This window comes from Calonectris borealis, chromosome W (assembly GCF_964195595.1).
Source record: "Calonectris borealis chromosome W, bCalBor7.hap1.2, whole genome shotgun sequence".
NCBI classification, from domain to species: Eukaryota; Metazoa; Chordata; class Aves; order Procellariiformes; family Procellariidae; genus Calonectris; species Calonectris borealis.
Window position 1 is genome coordinate 13,956,341 of NC_134351.1, and position 17,494 is coordinate 13,973,834.

Consider the following 17,494-nt stretch of genomic DNA (forward strand, 5'->3'; position numbering starts at 1 on the left):
CTTATGCCTTTCAGTAGCCATGAATTCCACCTTTATTATTAAGCAAAGAGTTATGAAGTACTCATGTCCATGAAGCCTTTTCCAAGTAAAACCTTTGAAACATTCAGTGTTTTTTGTAAATGCCATAAAAAGGCACAGTGATGTTTGTATTTTAACTTTAAATAATTCAACTGCTGGAAAATACTTCATAATTTTCAAATCCTCTATTATGGTGGTTGAAAGTAAAGTTATTTTCCCACATCAAGTCCTAGTTATTTACTCCATAACATTTTGTCTATATTATTCTGTGCCATTATGCTAAAAGGAAAGAATCTTTCATACTGTGGCATTTCCTATAATTAAAGAGGCTACAAAAAGGGCTGGTTGTGTGCTGGTATGGACCATTTGCTTATATTTATGGAAAAAATTATCAATTTATTAGTGACTGGAAAGCTATGCAATCCTAGAAGAAGCTAAAAAGCTGAAAAGATTTAAATCATAGCGACCCTCAGAGATGCATCATTCCTCATATGTAGCTCTTACATTCAGGACTTTTTAAGAAGCAGAGAATATGAAATGCAGAAATCAATTAGTTTTTTCTAAAATTTAAAGTACAGACTGAATCTGTAAGATTAAGGGTTCCTGACTTGTTTTGGAGCCTTGAAATGCTACTGTGTTCTTTGTATTTACCATTATGGGTCAAATCTAGGCTCCTTTCAGCTGGCGCAGAACAGGATAGTCTGTGTGGTGTACTTCAGTTTGAGAAGAGCCCTGACAAACAGCAGAAAGGGCTCACCCCACCATCTAATTAGGAGGTTTCCAAATCACAAATGCCTGCTCGTCATGGCCCAGGGAGGCGAACGTTTGCCATTGTGTACCCGCACAAGGAGAAGGGGCTGCTCAGAACTCAGACCTTGAGCCTCACCCACCACATTTGCTTCTTTCTCAGCAACAGACCTACACCTCTATCACGCCACCAAAGCCCCCACTTACTACCCCTGCAGAACAACGGGGCATTTCATGATTTTTCTCATTTGACACCAACCTGACAGCCCCTATGGAAGCAGCACACAGTTGCACAGAAGAGATTCAGCCACTACCGAACTGGCGCCGCTACTCCATCCACTCGTTTCTGAGAGGATGGAAGTGTTCATAAATGATAAGGAGGGGTTGGTGCAAGCCATCTGCACGAGAGCAAGTTTCACCCATTATCTCACTGCAACATGTCCTTGCGCAATACAGCCAACAAAGTGCTATATATATACACCTTGCTATATATACACACCTCACTCATCACTGCAGTTACCCAAGGGCAAGTCTGCTGTTCTCCAGAAACACGAGTAGTCTTACATGGGAGCAAGTAAGGTTGTGCACAAGGAACAGCACTCCAGCCCAGAGGTCCTAAAATTCTTTTGGGCTGGCTTCAGCTCATGAAAAGGAATGTGCCTGGGAAGGAAGCCCTTCCTTACCCCCACAGTCCTCTCTTCCTTTTCTCTTGTTATGAAGTACAACAAAACTGGGGATCCAGCACATATATGCATTAATTCAAATTCAGGCTCCCCGGCTCACCACTTCATCAGTATCCCTTCACTCTGTCACTGTACAAATTTAAATCCTTAATGAATAAAAAGTTTCCTGATGCTGCACTCAAGCTTTTTCTTGCGAACAGCTGCCCCTTACTTAATTGTAATCTCCATCAGAAGCAGCACTCTAAAGAGCTAACCAAATCCTCGGATTTTCCTAGAAAGATCTGGGAACATAAGTGCAATGGCATTGCCAGACATTATATAAGAGGACTGTCACACAACAAACCCCATCAAGTTTTCCATCTGTATATCCACGCTCTTTAAATCTGAGAAGCAAAACAGAGATGCTGCTTGGTTTGCAACAATTTAGTCATGATAACAACAAATTTCTTTTCTATTGTTGTTTCCAGCGCATATTTTTCATGTGCAATAGCTGAAACCCAAGAGAATGACTGATGTTTAAATCCTCTTAAATGGATATGACAACATTATCCTTTCCCTTCATTAGAAACAGGTCACTAATCGGTGACTATGACAGAAGAGGATACAATTTTACCCTGGCTGAGCTTCCACATTTGGAAAAAGTAGCACAAAATATTATGCTCCTACATATGAAATGTAATTTCTGAAGACAAGCTCCTAACTGTGTGACGAACCTGTCACCAAAGTTGGCAGCAACAATTCAAAAAAGACAATGCTAAAAACTAGTCTGGTAATAAAAGACTGAGCCAGTGGCATGAGCCATTTTTATTAGTTCTAGACTCAGCCTATCTAGGCTCCTACAAAGTTACCAACCGCTACAGCACTTCAGCTTTTCCACAGAATAAGACAAAGATAAAACAGATGAATGGACTAAGTCCGGAGTCGGAGCCTGTCATGAGTTCCATATATTCTGGGCATGTAAGGAGCAACGGGGAAACCCAGAGAGCTGCTGTCAGCCTGCGGGAACAAGATGCTGCTTCTCCATCCAGTGGCCGGTGCCTGTGAAGAATTGCCAAGAGGCAGGTGCCTTCTGGCCCCGCTCCTCTCACCCCAGCGAGGGCCACGCAGGAATGCGGGCAGCCGGGGCTCTCCCCTGCCCCTGGGAAAACCCAGCAGCAGTAAAACACCACTTCTATTTAAAACATGTTAGGGAATTTATACATAGTCCATTATTTGAACTAAGTAATTGGTTTAGCCTCACTCTTTCCCCAGATATTACATTAGTCAGCTCCCCATTGCCTGTGTGAGCCTTTTAACGCTGTAGAGGAAAATACTTTTTAGCAGCAGGAAAATGCGATTATAAAACAGCTCAAATTGGCAGGGGACTTCAGAAGGGAATGTAAAGGAAAAGTAACTGAGCAGATTTCAAGTTATCTTTGTTTCGTTCAAGTATAATTTTAATTTACATTAAATGTTTACAGGTAGGAAATAATATATTTTTTTAAATAAAGTATCATTAGGATTATTGTCTGAGCATAAGTAATGGGTGACAAGTACAGGAACATAAACATAAACCAAGATCCCACTAACATTTGCACTGAGTGTTACATTAGCGTAGTCTTTGGAAGTTAGACGGTAGATAACTGATGCTTTGGGCATCTTCACAGCACTCAAAAATCCCAGAAGGGTTTCTGAATTAATAACTAGCACTGTAACTAGTAACTGTCTGTAAATAGAATTCTGCCTTAATCTGTGAGCATTTGCAAATACTGGTACACAACTTGGACAACTATAAGATAGTTTATACTTAAAAAGTAGTTTCATAGTTAACATGGTCAAACTAAATCATAGAATCATAGAATCATTTAGGTTGGAAAAGACCCTTAAGATCATCGAGTCCAACCATTGACCTAACACTACCAAGTCCACCACTAAACCATGTCCCTGAGCACCACGTCTACGTGTCTTTTAAATACTTCCACTTCCCTGGGCAGCCTGTTCCAAGGCTTGACAACCCTCTCAGTGAAGACATTTTTCCTAATATCCAATCTAAACCTCCCCTGGCGCAACTTGAGGCCGTTTCCTCTCATCCTATCACTTGTTACCTGGGAAAAGAGACCAACACCCACCTCACTACAACCTCCTTCCAGGTAGTTGTAGAGAGCGATAAGGTCTCCCCTCAGCCTCCTTTTCTCCAGACTAAACAACCCCAGTTCCCTCAGCCACTCCTCATAAGACTTGTGCTCCAGACCCTTCACCAGCTTTGTTGCCCTTCTTTAGACACACTCCAGCACCTCAATATCTTTCTTGCAGTGAGAGGCCCAAAACGGAACACAGTATTTGAGGTGTGGTCTCACCAGTGCCGAGTACAGGGGGACAATCACTTCCCTAGTCCTGCTGGCCACACTATTTCTGATACAGGCCAGGATGCTATTGGCCTTCTTGGCCACCTGGGCACACTGCCGGCTCACGTTCAGCCGGCCGTCGACCAACACCCCCAGGTCCTTTTCTGCCAGGCAGCTTTCCAGCCACTCTTCCCCAAGCCTGTAGAGTTGCCTGGGGTTGTTGTGGCCCAAGTGCAGGACCCGGCACTTAGCCTTGTTAAACCTCATATAATTGGCCTCGGCCCATCGATCCAGCCTGTCCAGGTCCCTCTGCAGAGCCTTCCTACCCTCGAGCAGATCAACACTCCCGCCCAACTTGGTGTCGCCTGCAAACTTACTGAGGGAGCACTCGATCCCCTCATCCAGATCATTGATAAAGATATTAAACAGAACTGGCCCCAATACTGAGCCCTGGGGAACACCACTTGTGACCAGCCGCCAACTGGATTTAACTCCATTGTCGTGGTTTAACCTGGCAGGCAGCCAAATACCACGCAGCCGCTCACTCACTCCCCCCGCACCCCTCAGCGGGACGGGGAGAGAATCGGAAGGGTAAAAGTGAGGAAAAACTCATGGGTTGAGATAAAGACAGTTTAATAGAAGAGAAAAAGGGAAAATAATAATGATAATGATAAAATATACAAAATGAGTGATGCACAATGCAATTGCTCACCACCCGCGCTGACCGATAACCAAGTAGCGATTGGTACTTCCTGGATCACGCCTACCCTTCATATACTGAGCATGACGTCACATGGTATGGAATACCCCATTAGCCAGCTGGACTGGCTGTCCTGATTATGTTCCCTCCCATCTTGTGTACCTAGCTCAGTCAGTAGGCATGGGAGCTGTCCTTGGACTAGGAGGGCACTTAGCAACAACTGAAAACATCAGTGTGTTATCAACATTCTCCTCATACTAAATCCAAAACACAGCACTAGGAAGAAATTTAACCCTATCCCAGCCGAAACCAGGACATCCATTCACCACAACTCTTTGGGCCCAACCATCCAGCCAGTTTTTTACCCAGCGAAGAGTACGCCCGTCCAAGCCATGAGCAGCCGGTTTCTCCAGGAGAATGCTGTGGGAGACAGTGTCAAAGGCTTTACTAAAGTCCAGGTAAACAACATCCACAGCCTTTCCCTCATCCACTAAGCGGGTCACCTTGTCATAGAAGGGATCAGGTTAGTCAAGCAGAACCTGCCTTTCATAAACCCATGCTGACTGGGCCTGATCACCTGGTTGTCCTGCACATGCCACGTGATGGCACTCAAGATGATCTGCTCCATAACCTTCCCTGGCACAGAGGTCAGACTGACAGGCCTGTAGTTCCCCAGATCCTCCTTCCAGCCCTTCTTGTAGATGGGCGTCACAGTTGCTACCCTCCAGTTGTCTGGGACCTCCCTGGTTAGCCAGGACTGCTGATAAAGGATTGAAAGTGGCTTGGCAAGCTCCTCTGCCAGCTCCCTCAGTACCCTTGGGTGGATCCCATCTGGCCCCATAGACTTGTGAGCGTCTAAGTGGTGTAGCAGGTCGCTAACTATTTCCCCTTGGATTATGGGGGCTTCATTCTGCTCCCCGGCCTTGTCTTCCAGCTCAGGGGGCTGGGTACCCGGAGAACAACTGGTCTTACTGTTAAAGACTGAGACAAAGAAGGCATTAAGTACCTCAGCCTTTTCCCCAGCCTTTGTCACTATGTTTCCCCCCGCATCCAATAAAGGATGGAGATTCTCCTTAGCCCTCCTTTTGTTGCTAATGTATTTATAGAAACACTTTTTATTGTCTTTTACTGCAGTAGCCAGATTAAGTTCTAGTTGGGCTTTGGCCCTTCTAATTTTCTCCCTGTATAACCTCACAACATCCTTGTAGTCCTCCTGAGTTGCCTGCCCCTTCTTCCAAAGGTCATAAGCTCTCTTTTTTTCCCTGAGTTCCAGCCAAAGCTCTCTGTTCAGCCAGGCCGGTCTTCCCCGCCGGCTCGTCTTTTGGCACATAGGAACGGCCTTTTCCTGCGCCTTTAAGATTTCTTTCTTGAAGAATGTCCAGCTTTCCTGGACTCCTTTGCCCTTCAGGACTGCCTCCCAAGAGACTCTGTCAACCAGCCTCCTAAACCGGCCAAAGTCTGCCCTCCGGAAGTCCAAGGTAGCAGTTCTGCTGACCCTCCCTCCTTACTTCTCCGAGAATCAAAAACTATAATTTCATGATCACTGTGCCCAAGACGGCCTCCAACCATCACATCACCCACAAGTGAAGCTTTGATTCCTGGAAAACAGACATTCACGTAAGTTTATAGTGGGAAAGAAATCCCCAGTGACCTTTTCCACACTCTTGTTCATTACCAGTTATCAGCAAATCCTGCAAAAACGCCGTCATCTGCAGTAAACTTAAAACTGAAACAGAAGCAACATTAATTGAAACTTTTCCATGTCTAAATTCAGACACTCAGACACACAAAAGCAACACACTAGAGATGTTTGCAAAATCACGATTACAGAAGTGAAAAAGACACTTTTGCATATCAGTTTCATCATAAGTATTCCTCCACGTTTGACTAATCTACAGTTAGTGCTGTCTAGCAGAAAGTGGTTTCTTCATCTTTATTATTGGCATTCTTCATTTATTTATTGTTTGTAACAGAATAACTCTAAGTCCAGATTCAGAATCAGGGACTTAGGCTAGGTACTGCAAAACCACATCTTCTCCCAGAGAATTTAAAATCTATGAATTTTTGCTTTTATCTTGTTTGGTAGAGAAATAAGAGGGGGTTATTCATTAAAAAAAAGAGCAAATGATTAAAAAAAATAGAGAACCATCACTCTGCAACCCAGAAATTTTAAAAAGATCATTTGCTTGTACAAGTGTATCAAAGTGTATCTGTGTCTGAAGTTAGAAATCAAAGTCAGCAAGCTAGTACCCACATAAAAACTATGGTTTTCAACACATATATTACTCTCAGTTCAGTTTAGCAGAAAGTGATATGGGTTAGCATCTCTGGAAATCAGAACAGTTAAATAGAGGCATCTAATTATGCCTTGGGATCCTATCTTTGGTGACCCAAATTGGTAAATTATTTCCTAAAATGAATTTCTTTCTGTTCAAATAAGCATCACACAGAAAAACACAATAGAGCCACAGTCCACTGATGTTAGCCAATATTAACAGCACTGTATTGGGTCTGGCTGGGATGGAGTTAACTTTCCCCATGGCAGCCCTCATAGTGCTGTGCTTTGTATTAGTGGCTAGAAAGGTGTTGATAACACACCAGTGTTTTGGCTACTGCTGAGCAGTGCTCCCACAGCATCAAGGCTGTCTCTCCAACATTCCCCTCCCTCACCCCCAAAGGCCAGTAGGCTGGGGGTGGGCAAGAGCTTGGGAGGGGACATAGCCAGGACAGCTGACCCAAACTGACCAAAGGGATATTCCATACCATATGACGGCTGCTCAGCAATAAAAGCTAAGTGAAAGGCGGAGAAGGGGGGGCATTCGTTATTAAGGCATTTGTCTTCTGGAGCAACTGCTACGCATACTGAAGTCCTACTTCCCAGGAAGTGGCTGGACATCACCTGGTGATGGGAAGTCGAGAGTAAATCTTTTGTTTTCTTTTGCTTCTGCGCATGGCCTTTGCTTTTGCTTTATTAAACTGCCTTTATCTTGACCCACAAGTTCTTTTTCATCTTATTTTCTCTCCTCCCTGTCCTGCTGAGGAGGGGGAGTGATAGAGTGGCTTGGTGGGCACCTGGCATCCAGCCAAGGTCAACCCACCACAGTCCTTTTTGGTGCCCAACGTGGGGCACGAGACAATGGCAGTTTTGTATTAAGCATGCTATAGCTATAGTAGTTATTAAGTGGCAAGCTTCTGTGCAGGTCACGGAGTTTGCTGGCTGCACTGCTTATCTCTTTATTTTGCTGAGCTTGGGAACATGTTAATAATACAACCAATGGCTACGTGCTTTGCCCTGGCATTGATGGCCTTACTGTGCTGGGGGAGCTATCTTGTGGAGAGGATACATCTCCCTCTTCCTACCCGGGAGTGATGTGGGTGGTTTTATTATGCAGGCTCCCGAGGTCCTTGTTCACCCTTACGTGAGCTGTTTAATACTACTAATTAACACAGTTGGCATATTGTCGGGTTTGTGGAATCTGGTGTCGTCCTGGTGTAAGAGGAGACAACTTTTGGGTGAGGCGATACTGAAATGTGCCCCGAGGCGGCCGGTCCCTGGGTGGCAGGGTGTGTGGAAGGATTTGGGCAGGTGCCTAGGGCGGTTATCACCTCCCATAGCCTGGGACTTTACACCAGAACAGGCAAGTAACCCTGGTAAACTGACACGCCACCTGATAAAAGGGTGCTTTGCCTACCCCAATGAAAACCAGCAGCTTCTAGCACTGTACTGGGGCTTGGCCTGTGCCTACCGAGCCACAGTTCAGTACTATCAGAGGACTGTGGTTAAGGCAGGGACCCAAACCACCTCTGAGAATGCCTTGACTGAGACCGGGGTGCAAACTACATCTGAGGACATGATAGTAGAGATAGGGACCCAAACTGCATCTGAGGACACCATGGCTGAGACAGGGACCCAAACAATAACAACTACAGTAATTGCCCCAGTAGTGAAAAAGAAACAGTGGACAAGGAGGTCAACGGGTCCATATCATTGATTAGTAAGGGAGGAGGAAGAAGAGGAAGGGTTTGATCAAGAAGCCGGTCGTTCAGCAAAGAAATTGGAGGAAGGAGTGAGAGAAATCAGACAGGAAGTAGAAACTACCCAGTCCCTGACCTCAAAAGAACTTCGAGACATGCGGAAAGATTACAGCTGCCAGCCAGGTGAGCGGATTGCTGCCTGGCTGCTCCGATGCTGGGATAATGGGGCCGAGAGTCAGCAATTGGAAGGTAAGGAAGCCCAACAGCTGGGATCCCTTGCTAGAAACTGGGGAATTGACAGAGGAATTGGAAAAGAGGCAGCAATTTGCAGTCTCTGGAGACGGCTCCTCTCAAGTGTGAGGGCAAGATATCCGTTCAAGGAAGATCTTGTGAACTCCCCAGGAAAGTGGACTACCGCAGATGAAGGCATCCAGTACCTGAGAGAATTAGCAGTGCTGGAAGTCATCTACAGTGATCTAGACAACGACGAGGTCTCCAAAGATCCAGAGGACATCCTGTGCATACAGGCCATGTGGAGGAAGGTGATTCAAAGTGCCCCAGCGTCATATTCTAACAGCTTGGCAACAATGTATTGCCCGGATATGGATACACCAACTGTGGAGAGAGCGTCTTCTTGGCTCCAAAACTTTGAAGAAAATCTCTGTCCCTCCTCATCCCCACGGGCCAGCACCTCAGCTGTCAGGGGCACCCCAAGAAGTCAGTCCCCTCCTGCCCCGCTCAGATTTTGCAGGACTTACTCTTGGGATAGAGAACTGGGTACTCTTGAATATTCTTGCTGTACTGAAGTCTATGTCCTTAGCCTTGAGCAAAGTTTCTCTGCTTCAGTTTCTCTATAAACTAAAATAGCATCATTTACCTATATGCCTTAGAGAGATGTCACAAACAGTTTGCAGTTATATTACAATAGGATGCTGTATAAATGCTGGATACGTTTTAATAATCAGGAATAAAATGATTCTTTAGTACAACCTGTTACACACCTAAAATTAAAATCCTCCCACACTGAATTTTCTTACATTATTATATGGGCTCGCTGATTTATATTCAAGATTGTTCACATTATGGTTAATGGCACTGATTTACTTATTTTTTTATTTCTTTAAAAAAAAAAAAAACAACAACAAAACCCCACTGAAAGATGTCACAGAGATTTCTATACAAGGGGGACAGATTTCTCAAAAAAAAGGGGGGAAAAGTTTACCTTAAGAAATTAGTATGACCTGCAAAACTGAACAGCGGATATTCCTTCCCAATATAGTAATCCCAGACTCTTTCTAAATACTGCAATACGAAAAAGTAGCAATAAAGTGCTTTAGACACATACATCCATATTTGATAGGTCAAGCAGACTGAGGCAATACATTACTGCAATATAAAATTCCAGTTTTGATGTAAAGCTCGGCATCATTCTTACTGACCTTCAGATTAACTATGACTAGGCTTACTGTGTACCCTGCATCGATCCCTTGTCTGCACGTTCTTATGCTGGAAACAACAAGATGACAAACTTTTTCTGAATCGCGTTTTCCTTTTCATTTGAATAAACAGGTGTGAAGAATGTTTATCCTGTAATCTATGGCAAACAATTCTTTAACTAGTTCAAATATAAACAAAACATAGTATCAGATGTAGCACCTTTGTATTTAGAGATGTAAAGCAGTTGTCATGTTTTATTTTAAAAACAGATACTCTTTTAGTAAAAATTTGAATATGCTTGGCAAAACTTAAGACACATTGATTCACAATTAGTTTTATCTTATTCTAAAAACAGCTTGCCCTCATTGTTCATAAAATATACCACATATCCTATCTGTTTTATGGAGATAATAAATGAATACTTGAAGAATGTCCAGGATCCTGTAAAACAGTGGCTATATAGACATCACAAATCAGGGAACTGATAGGTGTTCAAACTTGTTAGCGAGGAAAGATCAGGCCCTATGCGTTGGTCTGATCTTACTCCCTTTGAAAACAATGTCACTGGATTCAAATAGTGCTAAAACAGACTCCGAAACTCTTGACTTTGTAACTTGCCGGTATGTACGCAATATGCCCTGAATAATTAGATCTTTCAACTGGCAATAAAAACTGAAAACACAGTTCTGAGAATAGGACAATGCCAGGCAGATAACTCTTAAAACGGAGATTTAATTGCTGCTAAGAGTCTCCAAAGACAAGAAAAGCACAAGGGATATTATATTATGGTACTAAACTGCACAAGAGTGCGAACACCTCACATCTTACATGCAGGCTGAGTTGAACATGGACTTAAAAACAGTCAATAAGAAACAGTAGATATTTGATAAGGGCAATCAAAGCAAGACAGCAGAACTTTAAAAAGGCATAAGCTGAGTCAAAAAACACTACTTTTTTTTTTACTTTAAAAAAATCCTAATTGCAACTAAAATGGTAAAAAGGTGCTAAAATATAGATCATCAGCTGCTTTCGCAGACATAAGTGTGGCAAACCCAGCCCATTTATTTGATTTAATTAAAACCTTCTTCTTCTCTCTCATCGTCCATGTAGCTCCCCAAATACTCAGAATATCTGTTGATGACAAATATAAAAATAAATTCTGAAGCAAGACAGCAGGCTTATTAATTTGGCTTTAAAAATTAACTCCAAAAACGTAACTACATATTGTTTGTAAACCAAAATCATGAAAGAAAGCATACTTATGAATGGAGCATGCGGAAACTCTCGAAACTGCAAAAAAACACACACACACACACACACACATAGTTTTCAGTCACAGCAGAGACCAGCACATAGTCCCCAGCTAATACACATCCTCAAGTTCCAGGAAGGGAAGGAAGGGCGCACTTTGTCTCAGAAACACACCTCTGGATCTAGGTGTCTATCATGACTATTGCGATGGCACCTCGGTTCTGAGCACATTCCTTCATAACAAATCGTGTTATGAGAGCTATTAGCATTTCTATTTACAAATAAAATTCAGTCTGCAGCACCCATGGAATCAAGAACTACCTTTATCACCTTTTTCATACTACTGCTTTCTACACCATTTTCTAGGAAAGAGCCCTAGTTCAGAATGGGATGCTTATGAAAAGAAAGAGCACCTGAAGGGATTATCGCCAGCAGTCAAAAACAATCTCTTTTTGGTTTTAAATTGAGACACATAGGGAAACAGCGTAACTTTCCAAAACCGAACGCCTGCATCGCTTTCACAACTTGTCCTGAAATTTAAGAAAACTGAATTTGTATAAACCACAAACAAAAGCCTTTCGTGCACCCAAACGAGCATGAGACTCTTACTTTCCGCGGCAAGTTTCTCAGCCCGGGGCTGTTTCATCCAGCGGATCCCCTTCTACCGACACCGAGGTGCGTGCCCGGGGAAGCCCAGCCCCCGCCGCAAGCGCGACTTTCCTCCGGAGCTCTCCCTCCCCGACGATGCCCTCCTCAAGCCAAAGTAAGCAGCGGCGGGGCCGGCTGCAACTGAGGCGACACAATTTCCCTCCTTCACCGAGGCTGAAGCGCCCCCCGCCCCACACTAGGTGGGAAGAGCCGGAGCGGCAGTGGGGCCGGAGCCGCGGAGGGGAGGCGGCGGCCGCGGGCTCCTACCTTGTTCGAGGCCATTTCGCTGACGGAGTGCCTGGTCTGCAGGGTCTCCAGCTGGTCCAGGCACCAGTCCAGCTCCTCCAGGGTCTCGCTAGCCAGTTTTTGGTAGGCCTCCTCTGCGAAGAGACAGGGAAAGGCGTACTCAGTTCGCAAGAGTTTCACAGGGCTAACGGCAAGCTCCAGCGGGTCCATCCTCCGCTGCCCGGTGCCCACACATGAGTGCTGCTCCCTCATATTGCCAGCCCGGGCACCGGGCGGCGCGGCTCTTTCCCTCCGCGGGGCTGCGCTCCCCCTCGGAGCCACCGGGGCGGCGAGCGGCGGCACTGGCGGGTGGGGAGAAACTTTCCGCCGCCCGTCCTGCCACGCCGGGCGGGCTCCCCGCCTGCCTTCCCCGCCTCGCCCCGGGGCCGCGGCCGTCCGAAGCGCCGCCCCCTCACGAGTAGCGCCGAGCTCCGCGGGCACGCAGCGGCCCCGCGGCGGAGCGAGGGCAGGTCGGGCCTACCGGCGGCGGGGAGGCGCACGCAGGGATGAATCAGCGCGGCCGCCGGCTGCGACCACCGCGCTTCCTGTTTTCGCAGCTCCGCCGGCGGTACGGCTGCTGGCGGGGACCCGCCACCACCCCCCTCCGGTGGTTTCACACACACCCCCACCCCGCCAGGAGCCCCGCAAAACCCGCCGCGGAGCCGGCCCCGCCGCGGCCGCCTGCCCGCGGGCACCCCTCGGCCACACTGAGCGGTCGTCCCCGCTGTCCTCGCTGCTCTCCGGTTTTGCAGCTCGCGGCGTGGAAACAATAATATTTTCTTACCTAACCCACAGGGGTGTCATGAGAATTAATTGGTTCATATTTATAAAGTGTGGGGAAGATGTAAAAATCTGTGTAAGTGCTCGGGATAATGATGCCTAGCCAAAGTGCCAGCTGTTAAAGGAGCGTTCAAATACTGCAGTAATATTTGCTCTAACCCAAAAGCCTCTGTGTGTGTACAAAGTATCACACGTTGGCTGTAAGCAAAAAAAAAGGCTGGTGAAAGTTTTGGAACTGGACCCAGTAACACAATATGAGAAATGGACCCCAATGACGGTATGGAAAGTCATGGTTTAATCAAAATTGCTATATGTCACATTGGAGCTAACTGTCTTAAAACTTGCAGAAGTTTCACTCACAGAGGGAAAGGCATTCCCTTCTTCAGTAACTCTCCAACAGCAGATCTGTCGGTATGCAAATAATTTCAGAAAAATAATCCCATGTTTAGGGTGCAAGTCTCACCTACAAAGCCTGGCTTTTTTTTTGTCTGATGTAGATCAGAAGGGGAAAATGCTTCTCCACACTGAACTCAGAGCTGAGTGTGTTTTAGCCAAGGCACGCTGTCTTGCAAGCTGTGTATCTGAAACATCAAATTTTGAAACTCCCAGCATGCATACTTCTGGATCAGCTACATGCAAACGTAACTCCAAGGTAGAGAAATGTTTGTTCAGTGGGCTTGTTATTCCCATCTAAAACATCTCCCTCAACTTGTTTCACATCAAATTAACCTGATTTTCAAAATGTCAGACAAGCAAAAAATCAGGCAAAAAATTAACTAAAACTCCTTTTTAAATAAAACACTCCAGCATGGACTAGTGCCAAATAGCTCAGTGCATTACTGTTCAACATCTAGGATATTAGATTCGTATCTTTTTACATTTCAGAGCACATGCTCAAGAACTTTGAGTTCCTTCAAAGCTGTTAAACTTTGCATACTTGTGGCTATTGCAAAAACACTCCACAATTTTGAATAATGTCCATTCACTTTTGGAAAAAGGCAATGCGAGAACATGAAGTTGGGATTGAGAGTAATTGGCAGAACTGTTTAAAGAAAATTTTGCAGTGCTTGCCCGCATCATGATTAACCTGCCACTTCAGCGAACACAACACTAACCGATACTCAACAAAAAACATCCCCATTGAATTGTAAACACTGTATTTCAGATGTGTCATACTTACTATAAATGCTATCTGATCCAAAAAAATTCCCCCGGCAAATAAAGTCAGGATTTTCCAGACTGTTTATCCATCAAAAGAGAATCTATGATGTTCTGCAAGACAGCAGACATCACAGCTCACTAGTTCTTGAATGTGACTAGTATACTGACCTCATAGTGTAGATTTCATCAAGATCAGTACTGGAAATAGAAACAACTTTGTTTATAATATATTTGTAAGTGTACTGTGTTAAATGCTTTTGATGAAGCAGAGATGCAGTTAACGTATGCACGGTTATCTGATGACCTTACACAATGATTTCATTGAGGATAAAATGCATAAAGAAGTGAGGTAAAATGAATCTGTATGACGCTATTTTTTTGCTAGCCTGTGACCTGCCCTTCAGCATTTCTTGAAAATCAGATATTGGGAAACTCATGTTTTTCTTCACAAGTAAACATCATCCCTTCTAATATTTAAGAGAGTAAGTGTGGAGAAGAATTGTGGAGTTGGGAGTTTCGGCCAAGATAAGACAGGAATTCGGCCTGTGCGCTGAGAACTAGCAGACGCGCACATACGCCTGAGATAAGACCTGAACACCTGGCTTAGTTGTCTCCTCTGTAAGGAAACTGAAAACATCAAGAGAATTACGTAACTGGTTAACCGTGAGAATAAGCGGATCTGAGAGCAGATGTGTGGATCTTTGCCAAAAGGAAGAGAGACTGTTTTTCTTAGTTAATAAGGGATACGAATTGGGTGATGATTGGGGGAGACAGCGGGACCTCCCCGTTATGGTAAAGGATATATTCTCCTGTATTGTAACAATAAATGATTCTGTGCATGCTTATGTGAGAGTCCGTGCAATCATACACCACAAGTAAGAGGGTAAGGTTTTTCTGAGAAGTATGAAAACAACAAAATAAACTTGAGGGATACAATATTTAGGTAAAAGTAATAAAATGCTCAGTTTGTTATTTATTTTAAAACTTAATTTTCTTGTTATCCATGTAGCAACAATATATATTACCAACAGTAGCAATAATATATATTACCAACAGTACTTTACATTTAGGAATCTTTATCTACTATCCACCTTACCAGTATATCTCAATGCACATTAAAAAATAGAATCCATCACTCACAAGGAAGTCCCATCACCCTTAGGAGGCTGTTTCTCACAAACTCCTGTTCCTGACTCCCACACTTAAAGAGTCTGTGGCTCCCATGGGGACCTTGACTGACCACTCTGACTAAGGAAACTTCTGACGGCCAACACTAGGCTAAAGACTTGCTGGACTCAGCACCTCCTGCCAGTTCTCAGATCGCAGAGCTGTCAGGCCAGCCCTGATAGCTTAAATGGAACTAAAAGGGTTTCTAAAATGGTACCCATCAAACAAGCACCCCCGTTTTGTTCCCACAGTTCTGAAGGGCAGAACAACCATAGGAAAGCTTTTCTAAACAGTACTGAAGCTCTAAATATGACCCACACTTTTGTCATTACACAATGTGGTGGAAAATGTTGTCGAGGTGTCCTGGTTTCGGCTGGGATAGGGTTAAATTTCTTCCTAGTGCTGTGTTTTGGATTTAGTACCAGGAGAATGTTGATAACACACTGATGTTTTCAGTTGTTGCTAAGTGCCCTCCTAGTCCAAGGACAGCTCCCGTGCCTACTGACTGAGCTAGGTACACAAGATGGGAGGGAACATAATCGGGACAGCCAGCCCAGCTGGCTAATGGGGTATTCCATACCATGTGATGTCATGCTCAGTATATGAAGGGTAGGCGTGATCCAGGAAGTACCGATCGCTACTTGGTTATCGGTCAGCGCGGGTGGTGAGCAATTGCATTGTGCATCACTCATTTTGTATATTCTATCATTATCATTATTATTTTCCCTTTCTCTGTTCTGTTAAACTGTCTTTATCTCAACCCACGAGTTTTTCTCACTCTTACCCTTCCGATTCTCTCCCCGTCCCGCTGGGGGTGGGGGGAGTGAGTGAGCGGCTGTGTGGTATTTGGCTGCCTGCCAGGTTAAACCACGACAGTCCTTTTTGGCGCCCAACGTGGGGCTCGAAGGGTTGAGATAACGACACATCTGACCCGAACGGGTTAAAACAAATTTGTTATAAGCATTCATTATATCAGTTTAGTACTCGATGTTCACAATGTTGATTTATTAGCTCTCAGAGTTTTTGGATCTGGTTTTGGAGTTGTGGTATATAGCACCTTACTGGCTGTCTATACTGCTGATTATCAGTTTGTATGTGGGGTTGGTCATTTCTGGGAAATGGATTAAGGTCATTGCTTTGCTATACTGTGTGACCTGGCTTTATGTTATGATAAAATTATTGGTCACAAGCCTGTACTCAGCACTGCCATCATTCCTGTTCTTCGGGAGCTGTCTTTTGGAAACTATTAATAATTACACTTTTTACGTCTTCACCTCAGAGGATGAATTTAGTGGGGAGACAGGATGGGACACTTTCTCCCACTTGTTCACCTTCCCCTCCATATCTTCAGAAACTCCTTTTTCTTCTATCCTCTTCATGAAGACGTCCACAATATTCCCTGAGAATTTTGAATATCCTTGGGATGTTCAAACAAGCATGTTCATATTGCTATGTCTCCTGAATGTGGTTCAGGCCTTGTTTAGGGTTAAACAACTATTCAGGAATACTGTCCAGAGATCAACCCCAGCAACAGATACGGTGACTACTCAAACCCCCACGACAGGCACTGTAGCTACTTCAACCCGCACAACAACCACTGTGGCTACTCAAACCCCTGCGACAGGCACTGTGGCTACTTCAACCCCCACAACAACCACTATGGCTACTCAGACCCCGGCAACAGTCACTACAGTTACTCCAACCCCCGCAACAGGCACTGCAGCTACTCAAACTCCGCCAACAGTCACTGCAGTTACTCCAACCAGTGCGACAAGCACTGCAGCCACTCAAACCCCGGCTACAGTCACTACAAGTACTCCAACCCCCGTGACAGGCACTGCAGCTACCCAAACCCTCGCAATGGGTACTACAGCTGAACCAGAGGACCAACCGTCGCTGGTATCCGTCGCCCCTGTACAGAAGAAGAAATCTTTGAAGCGGAAGTCAGGTCGTTTAGAAAAGGATGATGGAAAAGCAGGGCCATCACGAGGAGGGGAGGAGGAAGAGGAAGAACTCATAAACGAGACGGAAACCACCCGATCCCTATCCCTGAATGAGTTGCGAGATATGCGGAAAGATTTCAGCCGTTGTCCAGGCGAGCATATTGTTACCTGGCTGCTCCGATGCTGGGATAATGGGGCCAGTAGCCTGGAATTAGAGGGGAAGGAAGCCAAACAGCTGGGATCCCTTGCTAGGGAAGCGGGTATTGACAAAGCAATTGGAAAAGGGACACAGGTCCTCAGCCTCTGGAGGCGACTGCTGTCAGGCGTGCAGGAAAGGTATCCCTTCAAAGAAGATGTTATATATCGCCTAGGCAA

The 17,494-nt window shown here is 45.0% G+C and overlaps 1 protein-coding gene across 3 annotated transcripts in view; it reads right to left on the reverse strand.

Moving 5' to 3' along the window:
* Positions 1 to 17,494, reverse strand: part of LOC142075110 (3',5'-cyclic-AMP phosphodiesterase 4D-like) — a 659,649-nt gene that overhangs the window by 77,884 nt on the left and 564,271 nt on the right. For all 3 annotated transcript variants that reach the window (XM_075136129.1, XM_075136130.1, XM_075136131.1), the window contains exon 6: positions 12,051 to 12,163. In XM_075136129.1, the coding sequence (XP_074992230.1) occupies positions 12,051 to 12,163 (113 nt within the window). The remainder of the gene's footprint in view (positions 1 to 12,050; positions 12,164 to 17,494) is intronic.